The sequence below is a fragment of the Lissotriton helveticus genome, chromosome 1_1, assembly GCF_964261635.1.
Source record: "Lissotriton helveticus chromosome 1_1, aLisHel1.1, whole genome shotgun sequence".
Taxonomy (NCBI): domain Eukaryota; kingdom Metazoa; phylum Chordata; class Amphibia; order Caudata; family Salamandridae; genus Lissotriton; species Lissotriton helveticus.
The window spans coordinates 1935571208-1935594567 of NC_136057.1; the positions used below are offsets into that span (position 1 = coordinate 1935571208).

Consider the following 23360-nt stretch of genomic DNA (forward strand, 5'->3'; position numbering starts at 1 on the left):
TTCACTCATCCATCCTTTCACTCATCCATCCACCCTTTTACCCATCCAGCTACCCGTCCACCCATACATCCAGCTATTTACCTTTTCTCTCTTCCATCCTTCCACTCACTCATCTATCCATCCATCCATCCTCTCATTATCCATCTATTCAATCTTTCATTCATCCATTCACCCTTTCAGTAATTCATCCAGCCATCCCTTCACTTGCTCACTCGCCCACCTTTTCATATTAATTTTTAGCTGAGCCTTTTTGAGAAGAGACCCATCAAGAACTTCACCCTCGCTGCAGGAGCCATTCCAGGACTGGGACAGAAGCCACCCAGGGCAGAGACAGCATCCACCACAGGGGGGGACAGGAGCCATCACAGGCGGAAGGGGATGGGCGGGGGGGGGGGGGGGAACAGGAGCCGCCACATGGGGGGACAGGAGCCATCACGGGGGGGGGGGGGGGGGGGCAGGAGCCATCACAGGAGGGGGAACAGGATCCACCAGGGTGGGCATGTAGTATTCTAGTATCATCTTGGTCTCTTCCAGGGTGGGGTAGGGCTCCTCACCCCCTCATGGACAAGACAACGATGAGACAGGCTCTCTTTCCAAAATAAAAATTTTAGTTTTGCCCCCCCCCCCCCCCACTGTGATGTGCAGTACTTAAAGGAGATACTCCAAGAGAACTGATTTAAGTGATAGTCCTCGATACTTTGTTAATCAGTGTGGATGCGAGTGTACCATTTCTTTATTTTCTTACATTATAGACTGCATGTTTGAAGAACCGAGGTTTACTTACATTTTTGTGACAGTAATTACGCTCACGTGCTGCCTCGGTTTAATCAGGGCCGGTTCTAGGATGTTTGGGGCCCTGGGCAGAAATGGAATGTGTGAGGCCCCTCTAAATTGCGGAGACATGCCTCATTCAGGGCTGTTTGCATCAGAATAAGATGCCCCTGCAGCTGCCCCCTCCCCCCTCTCAGTCACCTTCCTTTAACAGCTCATCAAAGGCTGAAGGTGTCAGGGTTGCCACCCCGCTGTGCTCCTCCAGTGCTGCCGGGTATCTGAGCTTTTGTACTGCTGTCTGCCTCTGAGTGTTACACCCGACCTCAGCATCGGAGTCAAGAAGGGAGGTGGGGACAAGCTGTGCCGGCTTCAGGGAGTTGCAACCGGTGCCCTATTACAATTACGGACAAATGGCGTCCGTTAAAAGATCCTTCACGGACAACGGACAGACGGCCGAAATGACGGACTGTCCGTGAAATTTACGGACGGTTGGTCACCCTAATTTGGGGGTTATGAAGCAGAAATGTTTTCACTGTATGGTGGATTTGCACAGCTTAACTGAAAAACCATTAATGTAGAATGAAATGGTGGCGCTAGGGTGTCAGGGAGGCTCGAGGTCATGTGAAAAGCGTGATGACGAAAGAAGAGCGCGAGAGAGCCAGAGGAGTGAGAGACAGACAGCCAGGACCACGTGGGGACCAGCCAGGGTGACCAGGCGTCCCGGATTTGCCAGGGCGGTCCCGGTTTTTCACCAGCTGTTGGCAGATTTCAGGAAATGTAGCTTCTTTCCCGGTTTTTAGAGAGGATCGACTGGAAACGACAGGAGGTGCTTTTTAATGTTTACAAAACAGGGAAAGATATCAGTTGTTTCAAGAAAACAATTTCATTATCAGGCAAGCTACTGGGTTTAAAAAATTGCTTTTTATGTATGTTCTAACTGCCTAATCTGGAATTCTTTGAGGAGCGCTGTCAATCTTGAAGTAAAATTGTAGTTCTTCTTCTATTTCCTTGAAATGTGCCGGTTTTTGGCTTTACAATTCTGGTCACCCTAGAACCAGGGGAAAGCGAGGAGTGCCGGGGGAAGTGAGGGAGAGAGGAGTGACAGCTGACAATGAAAGAGCGAGACAACGAGAAAGGAGCGATGCTCTACTTCCAGGAGAGAGTGAGTGAGAACCACATGGGAGTAAGTGAGAGCTAAATGGAAAGCAGTCATTGACAGACAGGTGAAAGGGAGGGAGAACCAGCTAAACTGGAAAAAGTGACAGAAGGCAGAGGGAGAGAGAAAAAGCCGAAGGGAGTGACTGCCATGCGGCAGGAGTATGGAGAGGTGGGCGGGGAGTGGAAGGGGTATGAGGGAAACTTAGGAGAGGGACCTACGGGTTGTGGGGCAGGCGAAAACGAGGGAGAAGGAAGCACGGAAGAGCTGGGGTATATGTGAATCAAAGCCAGACCGGGGGGAGTGGGGGGTGTCAAATAGTGAGTGGTTGGAGTGCTGGGCGAAGTGAAAGAAAGAGTAAGAACTAAAGTAAAACAAATATGACAAACCGATAGCAGAGAAAAGGGGAAGTGCTAGAGAGACTGTTCGAACAGGATAGCCAGAAAAAAGAGAGTGAGGGCCAGAGAAGTCAATGTGAGCCAGAGGAAGCAAGAGAAAACCTTTGAAAGCAAGGGAGTACTGAAAGAGGAGGAGGAGTTGACAAAGGACAGCACACAATACCAGCAGGCAGCGACGAGAAAACAACCACCAACAGAAGTTGGGAGGTGCCCTACCAAGACAGTAGGGTCCAGACCAAAAAGGCAGTAGCTCAGGCCAAGGCGCAGGAGCCCAAGCCAAGGAGCCAAGGTGCCAGGTCAAGGTGCCAGGAGCCAAGGCGCCAGGAGCCCAGCTCAAGGCGCCAGGAGCCCAGCTCAAGGCGCCAGGAGCCCAGGTCAAGGCGCCAGGAGCCCAGGTCAAGGCGCCAGGAGCCCAGGTCAAGGCGCCAGGAGCCCAGGCCAAGGCGCCAGGAGCGCAGGCCAAGGCGCCAGGAACCCAAGCCAAGGAGCCAGGTCAAGGCGCCAGGAGCCCAAGCCAAGGAGCCAGGTCAACGCGCCAGGAGCCCAAGCCAAGGTGCCAGGTCAAGGCGCCAGGAGCCCAAGCCAAGGAGCCAAGGTGCCAGGTCAAGGCGCCAGGTGCCCAGGTCAAGGCGCCAGGAGCCAAGGCGCCAGGAGCCCAGCTCAAGGCGTCAGGAGCCCAGGTCAAGGCGCCAGGAGCCCAGGCCAAGGCGCCAGGAGCCCAGGCCAAGGCGCCAGGAGCCCAGGCCAAGGCGCCAGGAGAGCAGGCCAAGGCGCCAGGAGAGCAGGCCAAGGCGCCAGGAACCCAAGCCAAGGAGCAAAGGTGCCAGGTCAAGGCGCCAGGAGCCCAGGCCAAGGCACCAGGAGCCCAAACCAAGGCACTAGGAGCCCAAACCATGGCACCAGGAGCCCAAACCAAGGCACCAGGAGCCCAGGCCAAGGCACCAGGAGTCCAAACCAAGGCACCAGGAGTCCAAACCAAGGCACCAGGAGCCCAGGCCAAGGCACCAGGAGCCCAGGCCAAGGCACCAGGAGCCGAGGCCAAGGCACCAGGAGTCCAAACCAAGGCACCAGAAGTCCAAACCAAGGCACCAGGAGCCCAAACCAAGGCACCCGGAGCCCAAACCAAGGCACCCGGAGCCCAAACCAAGGCACCAGGAGCCCAAACCAAGGCGCCAGGAGCCCAAACCAAGGCGCCAAGAGCCCAAACCAAGGCGCCAAGAGCCCAAACCAAGGCGCCAGGAGCCCAAGCCAAGGATCCAAGGTGCCAGGAGCCCAGGTCAAGGCGCCAGGTGCCCAGGTCAAGGCGCCAGGTGCCCAGGTCAAGGCGCCAGGTGCCCAGGTCAAGGTGCCAGGTGCCCAGGTCAAGGCGCCAGGTGCCCAGGTCAAGGCGCCAGGTGCCCAGGTCAAGGCGCCAGGTGCCCAGGTCAAGGCGCCAGGTGCCCAGGTCAAGGCGCCAGGTGCCCAGGTCAAGGCGCCAGGAGCCCAGGCCAAGGCGCCAGGAGCCCAAGCCAAGGCACCAGGAGCCCAAACCAAGGCACCAGGAGCCCAGGCCAAGGCACCAGGAGCCCAGGCCAAGGCACCAGGAGCCCAGGCCAAGGCACCAGGAGCCCAAGCCAAGGCACCAGGAGCCCAGGCCAAGGCACCAGGAGCCCAGGCCAAGGCACCAGGAGCCCAAACCAAGGCACCAGGAGCCCAAACCAAGGCACCAGGAGCTCAGGCCAAGGCACCAGAAGCCCAGGCCAAGGCACCAGTAGCCCAGGCCAAGGCACCAGTAGCCCAGGCCAAGGCACCAGGAGTCCAAACCAAGGCACCAGGAGCCCAAACCAAGGCACCAAGAGTCCAAACCAGGCACCAGGAGCCCAAGCCAAGGCGCCAGGAGCCCAAAACAAGGCACCAGGAGCCCAGGCCAAGGCACCAGGAGTCCAAACCAAGGCACCAGGAGTCCAAACCAAGGCACCAGGAGTCCAAACCAAGGCGCCAGGAGCCCAAGCCAAGGCGCCAGGAGCCCAAGCCAAGGCGCCAGGAGCCCAAGCCAAGGCGCCAGGAGCCCAAGCCAAGGTGCCAGGTCAAGGCGCCAGGAGCCCAGGTCAAGGCGCCAGGTGCCCAGGCCAAGGCGCCAGGTACCCAGGCCAAGGCGCCAGGAGCCCAGGCCAAGGCGCCAGGAGCCCAGGCCAAGGCGCCAGGAGCCCAGGCCAAGGCGCCAGGAGCCCAGGCCAAGGCGCCAGGAGTCAAGGCGCCAGGTGCCCAGGTCAAGGCGCCAGGTGCCCAGGTCAAGGCGCCAGGTGTCAAGGCTCCAGGTGCCCAGGTCAAGGCGCCAGGTGCCCAGGTCAAGGCGCCAGGTGCCCAGGCCAAGGCGCCAGGAGCCCAAGCCAAGGCACCAGGAGCCCAAACCAAGGCACCAGGAGCCCAAACCAAGGCACCAGGAGCCCAGGCCAAGGCACCAGGAGCCCAGGCCAAGGCACCAGGAGCCCAAGCCAAGGCACCAGGAGCCCAGGCCAAGGCACCAGGAGCCCAGGCCAAGGCACCAGGAGCCCAAACCAAGGCACCAGGAGCCCAAACCAAGGCACCAGGAGCTCAGGCCAAGGCACCAGGAGCCCAAACCAAGGCACCAGAAGCCCAGGCCAAGGCACCAGTAGCCCAGGCCAAGGCACCAGGAGTCCAAACCAAGGCACCAGGAGCCCAAACCAAGGCACCAAGAGTCCAAACCAGGCACCAGGAGCCCAAGCCAAGGCGCCAGGAGCCCAAAACAAGGCACCAGGAGCCCAGGCCAAGGCACCAGGAGTCCAAACCAAGGGACCAGGAGTCCAAACCAAGGCACCAGGAGTCCAAACCAAGGCACCAGGAGTCCAAGCCAAGGCGCCAGGAGCCCAAGCCAAGGCGCCAGGAGCCCAAGCCAAGGCGCCAGGAGCCCAAGCCAAGGTGCCAGGTCAAGGCGCCAGGTGCCCAGGCCAAGGCGCCAGGTACCCAGGCCAAGGCGCCAGGAGCCCAGGCCAAGGCGCCAGGAGCCCAGGCCAAGGTGCCAGGAGCCCAAGCCAAGGTGCCAGGTCAAGGCGCCAGGTGCCCAGGCCAAGGCGCCAGGTACCCAGGCCAAGGCGCCAGGAGCCCAGGCCAAGGCGCCAGGAGCCCAGGCCAAGGCGCCAGGAGCCCAGGCCAAGGCACCAGGAGCCCAGGCCAAGGCGCCAGGAGCCCAGGCCAAGGCGCCAGGTGCCCAGGTCAAGGCGCCAGGTGCCCAGGTCAAGGCGCCAGGTGTCAAGGCGCCAGGTGCCCAGGTCAAGGCGCCAGGTGCCCAGGTCAAGGCGCCAGGTGCCCAGGTCAAGGCGCCAGGTGCCCAGGTCAAGGCGCCAGGTGCCCAGGTCAAGGCGCCAGGTGCCCAGGTCAAGGCGCCAGGTGCCCAGGTCAAGGCGCCAGGAGCCCAGGCCAAGGCGCCAGGAGCCCAAGCCAAGGCACCAGGAGCCCAAACCAAGGCACCAGGAGCCCAAACCAAGGCACCAGGAGCCCAAACCAAGGCACCAGGAGCCCAGGCCAAGGCACCAGGAGCCCAGGCCAAGGCACCAGGAGCCCAGGCCAAGGCACCAGGAGCCCAAGCCAAGGCACCAGGAGCCCAGGCCAAGGCACCAGGAGCCCAGGCCAAGGCACCAGGAGCCCAAACCAAGGCACCAGGAGCCCAAACCAAGGCACCAGGAGCTCAGGCCAAGGCACCAGGAGCCCAAACCAAGGCACCAGAAGCCCAGGCCAAGGCACCAGTAGCCCAGGCCAAGGCACCAGGAGTCCAAACCAAGGCACCAGGAGCCCAAACCAAGGCACCAAGAGTCCAAACCAGGCACCAGGAGCCCAAGCCAAGGCGCCAGGAGCCCAAAACAAGGCACCAGGAGCCCAGGCCAAGGCACCAGGAGTCCAAACCAAGGCACCAGGAGTCCAAACCAAGGCACCAGGAGTCCAAACCAAGGCACCAGGAGTCCAAACCAAGGCACCAGGAGTCCAAACCAAGGCACCAGGAGCCCAAACCAGGCACCAGGAGCCCAAGCCAAGGCGCCAGGAGCCCAAGCCAAGGTGCCAGGTCAAGGCGCCAGGAGCCCAGGTCAAGGCACCAGGTGCCCAGGCCAAGGCGCCAGGAGCCCAGGCCAAGGCGCCAGGAGCCCAGGCCAAGGCGCCAGGAGCCCAGGCCAAGGCGCCAGGAGCCCAGGCCAAGGCGCCAGGATCCCAGGCCAAGGCGCCAGGAGCCCAGGCCAAGGCGCCAGGAGCCCAGGCCAAGGCGCCAGGAGCCCAGGCCAAGGCGCCAGGAGCCCAGGCCAAGGCGCAGGAGCCTAGGCCAAGGCGCAGGAGCCCAGGCCAAGGCGCCAGGAGCCCAGGCCAAGGCGCCAGGAGCCCAGGCCAAGGCGCCAGGAGCCCAGGCCAAGGCGCCAGGAGCCCAGGCCAAGGCGCCAGGAGCCCAGGCCAAGGCGCCAGGAGCCCAGGCCATGGCGCCAGGAGCCCAGGCCAAGGCGCCAGGAGCCCAGGCCAAGGCGCCAGGAGCCCAGGCCATGGCGCCAGGAGCCCAGGCCAAGGCGTCAGGAGCCCAGGCCAAGGCGCCAGGAGCCCAGGCCAAGGCGCCAGGAGCCCAGGCCAAGGCGCCAGGAGCCCAGGCCAAGGCGCCAGGAGCCCAAACCAAGGCACCAGGAGCCCAAACCATGGCACCAGGAGCCCAAACCATGGCACCAGGAACCCAAACCAAGGCACCAAGAGCCCAAACCAAGGCACCAAGAGCCCAAACCAAGGCACCAGGAGCCCAAACCAAGGCACCAAGAGCCCAAACAAAGGCACCAAGAGCCCAAACAAAGGCACCAAGAGCCCAAACCAGGAGCCCAGGCCAAGGCGCCAGGAGCCCAAGCCAAGGATCCAAGGTGCCAGGAGCCCAGGTCAAGTCGCCAGGAGCCCAGGTCAAGTCGCCAGGTGCCCAGGTCAAGGCGCCAGGTGCCCAGGTCAAGGCGCCAGGTGCCCAGGCCAAGGCGCCAGGTGCCCAGGCCAAGGCGCCAGGTGCCCAGGCCAAGGCGCCAGGTGCCCAGGCCAAGGCGCCAGGAGCCCAGGCCAAGGCGCAAGGAGCCCAGGCCAAGGCGCAAGGAGCCCAGGCCAAGGCGCAAGGAGCCAAGGCGCCAGGAGCCCAGGCCAAGGCGACCAGAGTCAAGGCACTAGGAGCCCAAGCCAAGGTGCCAGGAGCCCAAGCCAGGAGCCCAAGCCAATGAGCCTAGGCCAAGGCACCAGTAGCCATACCAACACGGCAGGAAGACAAAATAGGTAGAGTGGGCGGTGAAAGGGAGAGAGAGAAAAATAAAAGACAGGAGTAATAAGGGAAGGCAAAAGAGAGAAAGGAAAGGGTATGTAAGGAAAACTGAAGAGTGAGAACAATATAGCTTAAAAGAAAAATATAGAAAGAAGGCAAGTGTGAAGAGGCTACAAAAGACTGAGATATGGAACATGGCTTGTGAAGTGAAGAACAAATGCAGAGGAACGAGTAAAGATGGCGGGACAAGGAGACATGCACTAGAGCTCTTCCCAGTAAGGACTGAAGCCATTTTTCAACTGATTATGCCCGACGAGGGATAGTTCCAAGCACAGTTATTCAGTGAGAAATTCTTAAAGTAGAAGGACCCCTTCCCACCACGCACAAACAAACCTAGAGGTTCTGCTACAGGGTTTAGTGAATTAGTGCAATACAATGATTTCATTCATAACAGGTAGTCCTCCGGGATGCATACGTGAAATAATGTAATTCCATGTCCCAGTTTCCCCCACAACTCCACCCTAACTCCTCAAGCCCCTCACCTGGTAGTTCTGCAGTAAGATGAGGCTGAGGTAGAACTCGCTGAAGGCCAGTTTCAGGTCCCGGATGTTTCGGTGCTGCACGCGCTCCTCGTGTGATAGGTGGAAGACGGGCTTCCGGCGCTGCCGCAACGTGGAGATGCCGCTGTTCTCCCTCTGGGCGTCCAGCGACGACTGCAGCTCATTCTGTAGGGTTGCGAACCGTCGTTGTGCTTCGGCCAACTTTTCTGCAATGTAAAAGCGGAGGTTCAAGTTTACAACAGATGAGGAGGTTGGGCGGGCAAGTAATCACCACTACATGAAACCAGACTGCATGCCCCGGAAGAAAAATATGTCAACAGAACAAAGATGGGGTAGGAAGGGAAGGTCAGAGGTACAAGAGGAAGAGAAACAACAGGATAGGCCAAGGAAACAAAAGACCACAGTCAAAGCAGGAGAGAACAATCACTAGGATAGGAAATGGAATGGAGGCAAGAAGAAAACACAGGTCCAGGAAGAAAGAAGACGGGGCAAGAAGGACAGACAAAGCACATTAAGAGGAGGGCGTGGCAGATGAAGACTAAAAGACGTGTGGAGGGTCAATGGAAAAAGTGAGGTTCATTGGAGATGGAGCAGTCCTTTGGCTAAGGCCAATGTTGGAAATGAAGCAAAAGTATAAGTGTAAGAGCAAGGTCAGTGGGGGAGAACCAACAGGGAGTCTGAGAGGGGAAAAAAAGGACGAATGCAGATTTTTAGAAAGGGCAATATGAGGGCCCACGGGCACAGTATATTTATTTATTTATTTATTTAGAGTTTTACACAGAGCGAACCAGACCCGTAAGGGTATCAGAGCGCTTTACAGGAATGACAAGTAGTATACAAGGGAACTTAGAGGGGGTGGATACATTTGGGATAACATAGAAAGGAAACAGTTAGGATAAAAACAGGTAGATACATTTTACAAGAGATAGGCGGCCTCAGATCCAAGATGGGATGCCCAGATGTGCCAGGTGGGTGTCATCCGGACAACAGGACAGCCCACAGGAAGGTAGCACACTGAGGTGATTGTGATGAAGCATTAGGAGAGGAATTTGCCCATAACAAATGTTTTGGCCTCCATTTTAAAGCGTGCCAAGGACGGAATTTTTCGAATGGCGGGCAGGAATGAGTTCCCAATTCTTGGGGCGGCCCCTGAGCAGGCCCGATTGTAGTTTTTCTTTTTCTGCAAGCGTGCAGGTTGGGGCAAGAGGTCTCTGGCGGATCGGAATTTTCTACAAGTTATTGGGCGAGGGTTGCCGGTGAGTTCGAGTATAGAGCCTTGTGAGTGATGCAAGCCAGCTTAAGTTGTATTCTGGCCTCAAAAGGAAGCCAGTTGTGAGCTTTAAGGTGAGGGGATATGTGGTTTAATTTCTTTGAGCCTATTAGGAGTCTGGCGGCAGCATTGGGGCAGGCTTTTAATGGTGCCATGGAAGTCTTGGGAAGACCTGTGAGGGTAGAGCATCCGTATTCCAGTCTGGAGATGACTAGAGCCTGAATTGCCATTTTCAGGTCAGGAGTGTCAAGGAAAGGTTTAAGGTTTCTTAGGTAGCTCAGCTGATATCTGGCTGTTTTGGCCATCAAGTTAATTTGGCCGCGCATATTCAATCTGCAGTCTAGGGTAATTCCAAGGGAATTAGCAGAGTCCACTATGGTTGGCGGGCAGTTGAGCGCTGTGATCGCCTTGATCCATTCCTGGATGTCAGGGTTGGTTTTAGGTAGGGAGATTAGAAGAAATTCAGTTTTTTTAGCATTAAGCTTGAGCAGGTTATAGGTGAGCCAATGGACAGTCAGCTTCAAGGCCTCATTCAGGGAAAGAATGTGCTTGGGAGAAGAGATTTTTATGTAGATCTGGGTATCGTTGGCATACATGTGGTAGGAGATATTGGCAGTGCGTAGTACTTCTGAAAGCGGTTCAAGGTAGAGACTGAGAAGGGTGGGGGACAGAGTTAATTCTTGGGGGACTCCAATCGTCATCGGAGAGGGAGCAGATGGGGGCGTGGCTAAGCATGCAATGGCGGCGGACGTGCTCGGGTAGAGCTCCGTGCTGAGCTCCCCTACCACAGGTCATTTCTCCGGGATAATTGCTAAAAACCCGGCCCTAACTATCGACGGAGCTGTGTGGGGCTGACCTCCGTGCCCCTGCCGAATTTGGTGCGAAGCGGAGATCCCTGTCCGCTCCGGTGGCGGCGTGGAGTGGACGCCCCCCCCGGCGGGCTCTCCCGGCCGCACGTGTGTCGGCGCGAGCCCGGGGTCTTGCTGTGACCGAGAGGCCCGGCCGCTGCTGATTGCGGTGAGGTGCCTGCGGGCCCAGAACTGTCCCAAAAACCACCAACAAAGCTGCATTGGGACGATACCCAGGTCCCTGCCTCTTGTGGGGTAGGGCGGTACCTGCTGATTGCTCCGGAGGCGATGAGATCGGATAACCCCCCTTGGTGGGCCCGCCCGGCCAGCGCGCGGATCGGCGCGAGACCGGGGTTGAGCCGTGCCCGCGAGGCCTGGCCGGGTGAGACTCGCGGGAAGGGATCCGGCGGCTGCAGCAGAACTCCACAAACCCTGCTACCTGCGGACGTTGGGGCTGCGCGGGGGGGGGCCCTGCGCGATCGGTCATCCCTGGAGAGAGCTCGGCGCCTGTCGCCTACCTGATCTGCAACGGGGGCGGCCGCGCACTCGGCTGGCTCCTCTGGCTGGTGTGGGGGCCTGCCGCGCCCGGGGCGGTGCCCGGAGGACCCCCCTGTTGAGGATTATACCCAGGGGCCCTCGTGCTGGACAGTGGGATGAGCGCCTGCAGAATAACCACGGGGTGACCGGCCTCCCTAGCTCTGGGCTGGGGATATCCTCCGTTGATGCGTGGACTCTATTACATACATTGGGTGGCTGCCCTCTGACCCCGGGGCAGGCGTCTGCACGGAGCCTGGGGTGGGAGGTGAGCGGCGTCATCTGCCCTGTTGGGGCCCCGGACTTGGCCGCCTCGCCACTGAGGGGGGCCCCCCTCCGGAGGGAGCTGAGGGGACAGTGTGAGGTGCTGAGGAGGCACGCGGTCATGCTGGTCGGCCTTGGGGTGCTTGCTGAGGTAGTCGGGGCCATCCGGACGGCCGGCTGGGTGTGCGGATTTACTGGCGGTGGCCAGAGGACTGTGGTTCTCACATCAAACCTGCAAGGCAAAGAGAAGTTTCCCCGCGTGCGCCCGAGCACCGAACCACATCACGCTGCCCATGTCTGGGGGACCCAAGACGAGAGCCGGTGCTAGCGGCACACAGGTGATGGGGAAGATGGCGAAATCTACAGATCACGACCAGACCACCTCCAAACTAGACACGATGCTGGCGGCGATGGAGCGGCTAGAGGAATCATTGCAATTGACCCGCACATCTCTGGAAACAAAAATCAATAGCGTTGCCATTGACCTCACGCACCTGCGGGCTGACCACAAGAAGCTATCGGAGCGCACGGCTGCCCTAGAGGCCACTGTGGCTGATGTCACGCCCAAGGTCTCACAGACGGATAAGCATGTCCAAGACCTCCTCAACCGAGTGGAATTCCTGGAGGACCGCGCGGAGGATGCGGAAGGGAGAGCGAGAAGGAACAACGTCCGCATCATAGGCCTGCCGGAGCGTTGGGAAGGTAGGGAACCAGAGGTACACATGGAGCGATGGCTCACGGACCTACTTAAGGGCACCCTCTCTCAGCATTTTGTTGAGGAGCGGGCCCACCGGGTTCCGACGCGGCACCCTCCTACAGGCTCCAACCCAAGACCCATGCTTATTCGTGTCTTGGATTATCGGGACCGCGACGCCATACTGCGAGGGACTAGGAAACTGTTGGATGTCAGGGTTGAAAACGCCAAGATCATGTTATTCCCTGATTACACTATCCAGGTACAACGCCAGCGGCACTCTTTCCTGGCAGTGAAACAGCGACTCCGCAGCCTAGCCTTGAAATACTCTCTTCTTTTTCCGGCCCGCTTACGTGTGGTGGCCCAGGACAAGACCCATTTTTTCAATACTCCTGAGGCGGTTGAGGCCTGGCTGGACTCGGGCATAGACACGGAGCCCAGTGCGACGCCATCAACGTCGACCATGCGGCGCACCCGGCGCCGGCCCTCCCCGCCAGGATGAACACGCGCGGAGACGGAGGTGGGCCCCCCGGCCGAGCTCATGTACAGTGAACAACAGGAAGCCCTCCGGATGGTGGCGGAAATCAGCGGCTCGTTGGAAGTGGACCCAACATTGGAGGCCAGCCCCCGTGAGATCCCAAGCGATGACGAACGAGTTTATGAACTGCCGGACTCACAGGTGTCAACGGACCTACCTGATGTCACCCCGCAAACTGCCGACTTCATTCACTGAGGACAGTCTGGAAAGTTTGGCTCTTCTTGCTTGACCCCGAGGACTTTTACTACTACTTGGGGGTTTTCCCTGCTTCCGTGGACCATAACTGTAGCACCGGTGGGACTGCCCTGCCGCGGGGGGCACTTGGATCTGGCTGACGAGACGCTGTGAGTATAGCCCTGCCAGTCCAGACTCGGAGCGAACACAGCTATTGCCCGCTGGCCGCGGAGCGGCGCTGCGGGGGCAGTCTGACCCCCCCGGAGGTGAGTGACATGGGGAGGCCGTCCAGGGGCGCCGGCGGCCGGCGAGGTGCTGTGTCCGGAGGACTCGGGGCTCCGCGCTGCAGGCGCATCTGCTAGAACTGGGCCGACTGCCAGGTGATACCTGTGGGGGGGGAGGCGCCCTCAACCTGATCACACACTGTATCGGCAGAGACAGAGCCAAGCGCTCAGCGACCCCCCCCCCCCCTGAACTCACGGTCATTTTAGCTCATTAGAGCGTTTGGGCGATAACATGTTCTGCTGTCGACCTTTTGGTATTGTATTATTGTTTGCCTTGTTCTCAGGGCTGGTTGACTTTTTTTTTTCTTCCCTTATATTTCCCTCACATATAATGAGAGTTTGCGAAGGTGCTCTGATGAAGTAAGTGGGTGTTTAACCTTTCAAACGGTGCTATTGGCTGATGGTGGTGGGCGGGAGGGGAGGATGATGGAGAACCGGATGTATTATGGCTGTGATTAAATTCTGTACATGGAATGTGCGTGGCATGCACACACCGTCACGCCGTTACCAGATCCACTCATATCTCAAACGGCACCATGTGCACATAGCACTGCTGCAGGAGACCCACCTGACTGGCCCAGAGACGCCAACGCTACACCGTAGATGGAGGGGACAACTGTATGCAACTGGGTTTTCGGGAAATATGCGCGAGGGGCGCTGATCTGGGTGCGTCCCGGGGTCCCCTTTGCACTCTCTCACTGTAGGGTAGACACGGAGGGCAGATATGTAGTAATTCACGGTAAACTGGATGGACAGCTCATTGTTCTTGCTTCCCTCTATGCCCCTAATACTGAACAGGGCCCCCTTCTCGCACGGCTGTCTTCAGTGCTGGCACCATGGCATTGAGTCCCATTCTTGCTCGGGGGTGACTATAACTGTTTTGGACACCTCCTTGGACCGGTCATTCCCCCCTCTAGCCAGCGCACCGGTGAATGGGGCAATGAGGGCACTCACAGACTGGGCGACGCAATGGGACTTGCATGATGCCTGGCGAGGTCGTAATCCGAATGCAAGGGTATATTCATACTACTCAGGCGCCCACTCATTGCATGTCAGGTTAGACAGGTACATGCTGACAAAAGACCTGCTCCCCCATGTCACGGACAGTTGTTACCTAGGCCGAACTCACTCTGATCATAACCCCCATAACCTAGACCTGGCCTGGGAACACCCACATCCACCGGTGCCTACTTGGAGGCTCCAGCAAGACATGCTGCTGGATGCCCCGTTCAGAGAGGCGCTCTCGACCCGCCTCTGACAATATTTTGAAGAAAATAACCATACTGCCTCCACCCCGCAATTAGAATGGGATGCATTTAAAGTCGTCACGAGAGGCCACTGTCTGGGCATGCAGGCGGGAATGCGGAAGCAGATAGAGGGAGAGCTGACGCGGTCGAATCTGACCTGCTGACTGGGGAACAGGAGGCTGTGGAGGGAGACGACGGGACCCTGATGGCAGCCAGAGAGCAACATACACAGTTGCTTGACAGGCTGAAAATTTAAACTACGCTGCCCACTCAGCACACACTCATCGCTTTGGGGACAAGCCTGGTAAATTACTATCGTGGCTGATCAGGCGTGACACCCAGACCACCCCGGTAACGTCCATTTACACAACACAAGGCACTGCTGTATACACACAAAGGGCCATTCACGAAGCCTTCACGACACACTATGAGGACCTTTACCGCTCTCGTCTGCGGGTCTCCACCGCCGACATCTCGGCATATCTATTTGCCTTAACCCTGCCAGAGATCAATGACACGCAACGCGACGACCTGGGTGCGCCGCTTACGTCAGAGGAACAGCCATTTTTTCTCTCTCCAACAGGAAATCCCCGGGGCCCGACGGACTACCCGTGGAGTTTTATAAAGCCTATTCCATTATCCTAATTCCCGAACTACTGCGCATGTTCGAAGCCGCAATCACTGATTGTGCTCTTCCGCCTACACTGAACGAGGCGAACCTAATATCTCTTCTAAAGCCGGGCAGAGACAAGACCAATATGGGTTCGTACAGACCACTGGCCCTCCTCAACACAGATTATAAGATTCTGGCGTCCACATTGGCCCAGCGACTGGCACCCCTAGTACCTGCTCTTGTCCATACCGACCAAAACGGTTTTGTACCAACTCGCAGCACGTCGTACAACATCAGACGTCTGTTTAGAATACAGAGCCTGCCACGCCCCGATGGCCTCATTCGGGGTGCCTGATACTCGATCTCGAGAAGGCATTGGACTCCGTGGAATGGCCCTACCTAGTGTCGGTGCTGCGGAAATATAACATGGGCGACGATTTTCTCCAGATGGTGGAACTCCTGTACCAGACACCTACGGTACGAGTTCGCGCGGGCAGGCTGCTCTCTGACCCGATACGGGTATGCAGAGGTAACAGACAGGGGTGCCCCCTCTCCCCCCTAATCTTTGCCCTCATGATAGAGCCCTTAGCGACGCGACTCCGAGCCTTCGGCGAGGAATGGGGCATCACTTTGGCCGACGGGGTTCATGCGGTGTCGCTGTACGCCGACGACCTACTACTTTATATCAGACCCCTGACCGGCTTCCCACCGGTACTCACCGACATATTCCGTGCATTCGGAGAGATGTCGGGTCTTAGGGTAAATTGGGCAAAGTCAAGAGTGTATTCCTTTGATGCCGCGACGCCGGAATGTGCCATCACGGTACTAGGCGAACGACTTGCCTGGTACCCAACCACTTTTCACTATTTGGGGATATATATATATATATATATATATATCGAGACCCCGCCGATGTATTGGAAGGCAATTTAATAAGGGCAATCTCATCGCTCACGGCGCAGGTCGCTTTCTGGAACTCTCTCCCACTGAACGTCCAGGGTCGAATCACTCTGACAAAAATGATAGCATTGCCAAAATTGCTGTATTTCTACGCTAACCTGCCTATCTATGTTCCTACCCGTATATTTCGTGAGTTGGAGACTCTGGTCAGAAGGCTGATATGGAATTCGGGACGGCCCAGGGTTGCGCTAAAGACGCTGTATGCATCGGCGGAAAACAGAGGACTAGCTGTCCCTAATCAGGAGCTCTACTACCTAGCTGCGCAGCTGCAATGGGTGATCTACTGGTTGAGTGGGAAAAACCTAGGAGACACTGCCACAGATACGGCGGTCATGACGACCGCACAAGTGCACACACTTTTTCACCCACTAGCTAGAATACGCTGCCCCGATCAGCTGCATCTGGTGGCGGCGCGGAAGTGCTACGTGAGGAGTCTGAAACTCACAAGCCTTACCAAGCCGTATGCTCCAGTTCTGCCATTGCTGGGGACGCCCTGGGAAGGCGGCGCGCTCACGGAAGCGGCATTAAGCAGCTGGACACGGGCCGAATTAGACACACTGGGGGAACTGTTTGCAGAAGGTGCCCTAATTCCATTTGATATTTACAACAAGGGGTGGTGATGGACAGAGTCTCTGAATTAAGCAGAGTACTCTCACCCAGTCAAGAGATCAGGGCTAGATCCAACACCGTTTTTTAGCTCATTGCACCATCCCAGTTTCAGAACCTGGCTGTATGCAAATTAGTCTGTCCCTGGCCCAGTGCATCATGGGAACAGGGCAGACCAGACTACAAAAGCCAATTCTTACACTGGGAAGGAAACAAGCTTCCGGGGACCAGTTTCTGGCATTACAGCCGTCTTCGGCCCGGCTTGCTTGAATCCTGATGGTGCAATGAGCAAGGGACTCACATCTGAGTATACCCTTCCACGCTTAGGGTGGACAAAAATATTTACAACAAGGGGTGGTGATGGACAGAGTCTCTGAATTAAGCAGAGTACTCTCACCCAGTCAAGAGATCAGGGCTAGATCCAACACCGTTTTTTAGCTCATTGCACCATCCCAGTTTCAGAACCTGGCTGTATGCAAATTAGTCTGTCCCTGGCCCAGTGCATCATGGGAACAGGGCAGACCAGACTACAAAAGCCAATTCTTACACTGGGAAGGAAACAAGCTTCCGGGGACCAGTTTCTGGCATTACAGCCGTCTTCGGCCCGGCTTGCTTGAATCCTGATGGTGCAATGAGCAAGGGACTCACATCTGAGTATACCCTTCCACGCTTAGGGTGGACAAAAATATTTACAACAAGGGGTGGTGATGGACAGAGTCTCTGAATTAAGCAGAGTACTCTCACCCAGTCAAGAGATCAGGGCTAGATCCAACACCGTTTTTTAGCTCATTGCACCATCCCAGTTTCAGAACCTGGCTGTATGCAAATTAGTCTGTCCCTGGCCCAGTGCATCATGGGAACAGGGCAGACCAGACTACAAAAGCCAATTCTTACACTGGGAAGGAAACAAGCTTCCGGGGACCAGTTTCTGGCATTACAGCCGTCTTCGGCCCGGCTTGCTTGAATCCTGATGGTGCAATGAGCAAGGGACTCACATCTGAGTATACCCTTCCACGCTTAGGGTGGACAAAAATATTTACAACAAGGGGTGGTGATGGACAGAGTCTCTGAATTAAGCAGAGTACTCTCACCCAGTCAAGAGATCAGGGCTAGATCCAACACCGTTTTTTAGCTCATTGCACCATCCCAGTTTCAGAACCTGGCTGTATGCAAATTAGTCTGTCCCTGGCCCAGTGCATCATGGGAACAGGGCAGACCAGACTACAAAAGCCAATTCTTACACTGGGAAGGAAACAAGCTTCCGGGGACCAGTTTCTGGCATTACAGCCGTCTTCGGCCCGGCTTGCTTGAATCCTGATGGTGCAATGAGCAAGGGACTCACATCTGAGTATACCCTTCCACGCTTAGGGTGGACAAAAATATTTACAACAAGGGGTGGTGATGGACAGAGTCTCTGAATTAAGCAGAGTACTCTCACCCAGTCAAGAGATCAGGGCTAGATCCAACACCGTTTTTTAGCTCATTGCACCATCCCAGTTTCAGAACCTGGCTGTATGCAAATTAGTCTGTCCCTGGCCCAGTGCATCATGGGAACAGGGCAGACCAGACTACAAAAGCCAATTCTTACACTGGGAAGGAAACAAGCTTCCGGGGACCAGTTTCTGGCATTACAGCCGTCTTCGGCCCGGCTTGCTTGAATCCTGATGGTGCAATGAGCAAGGGACTCACATCTGAGTATACCCTTCCACGCTTAGGGTGGACAAAAATATTTACAACAAGGGGTGGTGATGGACAGAGTCTCTGAATTAAGCAGAGTACTCTCACCCAGTCAAGAGATCAGGGCTAGATCCAACACCGTTTTTTAGCTCATTGCACCATCCCAGTTTCAGAACCTGGCTGTATGCAAATTAGTCTGTCCCTGGCCCAGTGCATCATGGGAACAGGGCAGACCAGACTACAAAAGCCAATTCTTACACTGGGAAGGAAACAAGCTTCCGGGGACCAGTTTCTGGCATTACAGCCGTCTTCGGCCCGGCTTGCTTGAATCCTGATGGTGCAATGAGCAAGGGACTCACATCTGAGTATACCCTTCCACGCTTAGGGTGGACAAAAATATTTACAACAAGGGGTGGTGATGGACAGAGTCTCTGAATTAAGCAGAGTACTCTCACCCAGTCAAGAGATCAGGGCTAGATCCAACACCGTTTTTTAGCTCATTGCACCATCCCAGTTTCAGAACCTGGCTGTATGCAAATTAGTCTGTCCCTGGCCCAGTGCATCATGGGAACAGGGCAGACCAGACTACAAAAGCCAATTCTTACACTGGGAAGGAAACAAGCTTCCGGGGACCAGTTTCTGGCATTACAGCCGTCTTCGGCCCGGCTTGCTTGAATCCTGATGGTGCAATGAGCAAGGGACTCACATCTGAGTATACCCTTCCACGCTTAGGGTGGACAAAAATATTTACAACAAGGGGTGGTGATGGACAGAGTCTCTGAATTAAGCAGAGTACTCTCACCCAGTCAAGAGATCAGGGCTAGATCCAACACCGTTTTTTAGCTCATTGCACCATCCCAGTTTCAGAACCTGGCTGTATGCAAATTAGTCTGTCCCTGGCCCAGTGATCATGGGAACAGGGCAGACCAGACTACAAAAGCCAATTCTTACACTGGGAAGGAAACAAGCTTCCGGGGACCAGTTTCTGGCATTACAGCCGTCTTCGGCCCGGCTTGCTTGAATCCTGATGGTGCAATGAGCAAGGGACTCACATCTGAGTATACCCTTCCACGCTTAGGGTGGACAAAAATATTTACAACAAGGGGTGGTGATGGACAGAGTCTCTGAATTAAGCAGAGTACTCTCACCCAGTCAAGAGATCAGGGCTAGATCCAACACCGTTTTTTAGCTCATTGCACCATCCCAGTTTCAGAACCTGGCTGTATGCAAATTAGTCTGTCCCTGGCCCAGTGCATCATGGGAACAGGGCAGACCAGACTACAAAAGCCAATTCTTACACTGGGAAGGAAACAAGCTTCCGGGGACCAGTTTCTGGCATTACAGCCGTCTTCGGCCCGGCTTGCTTGAATCCTGATGGTGCAATGAGCAAGGGACTCACATCTGAGTATACCCTTCCACGCTTAGGGTGGACAAAAATATTTACAACAAGGGGTGGTGATGGACAGAGTCTCTGAATTAAGCAGAGTACTCTCACCCAGTCAAGAGATCAGGGCTAGATCCAACACCGTTTTTTAGCTCATTGCACCATCCCAGTTTCAGAACCTGGCTGTATGCAAATTAGTCTGTCCCTGGCCCAGTGCATCATGGGAACAGGGCAGACCAGACTACAAAAGCCAATTCTTACACTGGGAAGGAAACAAGCTTCCGGGGACCAGTTTCTGGCATTACAGCCGTCTTCGGCCCGGCTTGCTTGAATCCTGATGGTGCAATGAGCAAGGGACTCACATCTGAGTATACCCTTCCACGCTTAGGGTGGACAAAAATATTTACAACAAGGGGTGGTGATGGACAGAGTCTCTGAATTAAGCAGAGTACTCTCACCCAGTCAAGAGATCAGGGCTAGATCCAACACCGTTTTTTAGCTCATTGCACCATCCCAGTTTCAGAACCTGGCTGTATGCAAATTAGTCTGTCCCTGGCCCAGTGCATCATGGGAACAGGGCAGACCAGACTACAAAAGCCAATTCTTACACTGGGAAGGAAACAAGCTTCCGGGGACCAGTTTCTGGCATTACAGCCGTCTTCGGCCCGGCTTGCTTGAATCCTGATGGTGCAATGAGCAAGGGACTCACATCTGAGTATACCCTTCCACGCTTAGGGTGGACAAAAATATTTACAACAAGGGGTGGTGATGGACAGAGTCTCTGAATTAAGCAGAGTACTCTCACCCAGTCAAGAGATCAGGGCTAGATCCAACACCGTTTTTTAGCTCATTGCACCATCCCAGTTTCAGAACCTGGCTGTATGCAAATTAGTCTGTCCCTGGCCCAGTGCATCATGGGAACAGGGCAGACCAGACTACAAAAGCCAATTCTTACACTGGGAAGGAAACAAGCTTCCGGGGACCAGTTTCTGGCATTACAGCCGTCTTCGGCCCGGCTTGCTTGAATCCTGATGGTGCAATGAGCAAGGGACTCACATCTGAGTATACCCTTCCACGCTTAGGGTGGACAAAAATATTTACAACAAGGGGTGGTGATGGACAGAGTCTCTGAATTAAGCAGAGTACTCTCACCCAGTCAAGAGATCAGGGCTAGATCCAACACCGTTTTTTAGCTCATTGCACCATCCCAGTTTCAGAACCTGGCTGTATGCAAATTAGTCTGTCCCTGGCCCAGTGCATCATGGGAACAGGGCAGACCAGACTACAAAAGCCAATTCTTACACTGGGAAGGAAACAAGCTTCCGGGGACCAGTTTCTGGCATTACAGCCGTCTTCGGCCCGGCTTGCTTGAATCCTGATGGTGCAATGAGCAAGGGACTCACATCTGAGTATACCCTTCCACGCTTAGGGTGGACAAAAATATTTACAACAAGGGGTGGTGATGGACAGAGTCTCTGAATTAAGCAGAGTACTCTCACCCAGTCAAGAGATCAGGGCTAGATCCAACACCGTTTTTTAGCTCATTGCACCATCCCAGTTTCAGAACCTGGCTGTATGCAAATTAGTCTGTCCCTGGCCCAGTGCATCATGGGAACAGGGCAGACCAGACTACAAAAGCCAATTCTTACACTGGGAAGGAAACAAGCTTCCGGGGACCAGTTTCTGGCATTACAGCCGTCTTCGGCCCGGCTTGCTTGAATCCTGATGGTGCAATGAGCAAGGGACTCACATCTGAGTATACCCTTCCACGCTTAGGGTGGACAAAAATATTTACAACAAGGGGTGGTGATGGACAGAGTCTCTGAATTAAGCAGAGTACTCTCACCCAGTCAAGAGATCAGGGCTAGATCCAACACCGTTTTTTAGCTCATTGCACCATCCCAGTTTCAGAACCTGGCTGTATGCAAATTAGTCTGTCCCTGGCCCAGTGCATCATGGGAACAGGGCAGACCAGACTACAAAAGCCAATTCTTACACTGGGAAGGAAACAAGCTTCCGGGGACCAGTTTCTGGCATTACAGCCGTCTTCGGCCCGGCTTGCTTGAATCCTGATGGTGCAATGAGCAAGGGACTCACATCTGAGTATACCCTTCCACGCTTAGGGTGGACAAAAATATTTACAACAAGGGGTGGTGATGGACAGAGTCTCTGAATTAAGCAGAGTACTCTCACCCAGTCAAGAGATCAGGGCTAGATCCAACACCGTTTTTTAGCTCATTGCACCATCCCAGTTTCAGAACCTGGCTGTATGCAAATTAGTCTGTCCCTGGCCCAGTGCATCATGGGAACAGGGCAGACCAGACTACAAAAGCCAATTCTTACACTGGGAAGGAAACAAGCTTCCGGGGACCAGTTTCTGGCATTACAGCCGTCTTCGGCCCGGCTTGCTTGAATCCTGATGGTGCAATGAGCAAGGGACTCACATCTGAGTATACCCTTCCACGCTTAGGGTGGACAAAAATATTTACAACAAGGGGTGGTGATGGACAGAGTCTCTGAATTAAGCAGAGTACTCTCACCCAGTCAAGAGATCAGGGCTAGATCCAACACCGTTTTTTAGCTCATTGCACCATCCCAGTTTCAGAACCTGGCTGTATGCAAATTAGTCTGTCCCTGGCCCAGTGCATCATGGGAACAGGGCAGACCAGACTACAAAAGCCAATTCTTACACTGGGAAGGAAACAAGCTTCCGGGGACCAGTTTCTGGCATTACAGCCGTCTTCGGCCCGGCTTGCTTGAATCCTGATGGTGCAATGAGCAAGGGACTCACATCTGAGTATACCCTTCCACGCTTAGGGTGGACAAAAATATTTACAACAAGGGGTGGTGATGGACAGAGTCTCTGAATTAAGCAGAGTACTCTCACCCAGTCAAGAGATCAGGGCTAGATCCAACACCGTTTTTTAGCTCATTGCACCATCCCAGTTTCAGAACCTGGCTGTATGCAAATTAGTCTGTCCCTGGCCCAGTGATCATGGGAACAGGGCAGACCAGACTACAAAAGCCAATTCTTACACTGGGAAGGAAACAAGCTTCCGGGGACCAGTTTCTGGCATTACAGCCGTCTTCGGCCCGGCTTGCTTGAATCCTGATGGTGCAATGAGCAAGGGACTCACATCTGAGTATACCCTTCCACGCTTAGGGTGGACAAAAATATTTACAACAAGGGGTGGTGATGGACAGAGTCTCTGAATTAAGCAGAGTACTCTCACCCAGTCAAGAGATCAGGGCTAGATCCAACACCGTTTTTTAGCTCATTGCACCATCCCAGTTTCAGAACCTGGCTGTATGCAAATTAGTCTGTCCCTGGCCCAGTGCATCATGGGAACAGGGCAGACCAGACTACAAAAGCCAATTCTTACACTGGGAAGGAAACAAGCTTCCGGGGACCAGTTTCTGGCATTACAGCCGTCTTCGGCCCGGCTTGCTTGAATCCTGATGGTGCAATGAGCAAGGGACTCACATCTGAGTATACCCTTCCACGCTTAGGGTGGACAAAAATATTTACAACAAGGGGTGGTGATGGACAGAGTCTCTGAATTAAGCAGAGTACTCTCACCCAGTCAAGAGATCAGGGCTAGATCCAACACCGTTTTTTAGCTCATTGCACCATCCCAGTTTCAGAACCTGGCTGTATGCAAATTAGTCTGTCCCTGGCCCAGTGCATCATGGGAACAGGGCAGACCAGACTACAAAAGCCAATTCTTACACTGGGAAGGAAACAAGCTTCCGGGGACCAGTTTCTGGCATTACAGCCGTCTTCGGCCCGGCTTGCTTGAATCCTGATGGTGCAATGAGCAAGGGACTCACATCTGAGTATACCCTTCCACGCTTAGGTTGGACAAAAATATTTACAACAAGGGGTGGTGATGGACAGAGTCTCTGAATTAAGCAGAGTACTCTCACCCAGTCAAGAGATCAGGGCTAGATCCAACACCGTTTTTTAGCTCATTGCACCATCCCAGTTTCAGAACCTGGCTGTATGCAAATTAGTCTGTCCCTGGCCCAGTGCATCATGGGAACAGGGCAGACCAGACTACAAAAGCCAATTCTTACACTGGGAAGGAAACAAGCTTCCGGGGACCAGTTTCTGGCATTACAGCC

The 23360-nt window shown here is 55.4% G+C and overlaps 1 protein-coding gene across 1 annotated transcript in view; it reads right to left on the reverse strand.

Annotated features, from left to right (window-relative positions):
- The window catches only part of XPR1 (xenotropic and polytropic retrovirus receptor 1), a 577436-nt gene that overhangs the window by 259483 nt on the left and 294593 nt on the right, over nucleotides 1-23360 (reverse strand). The window contains exon 4 of the mRNA XM_078643514.1: nucleotides 8125-8348. Within this exon, the coding sequence (XP_078499640.1) occupies nucleotides 8125-8348 (224 nt within the window). The remainder of the gene's footprint in view (nucleotides 1-8124; nucleotides 8349-23360) is intronic.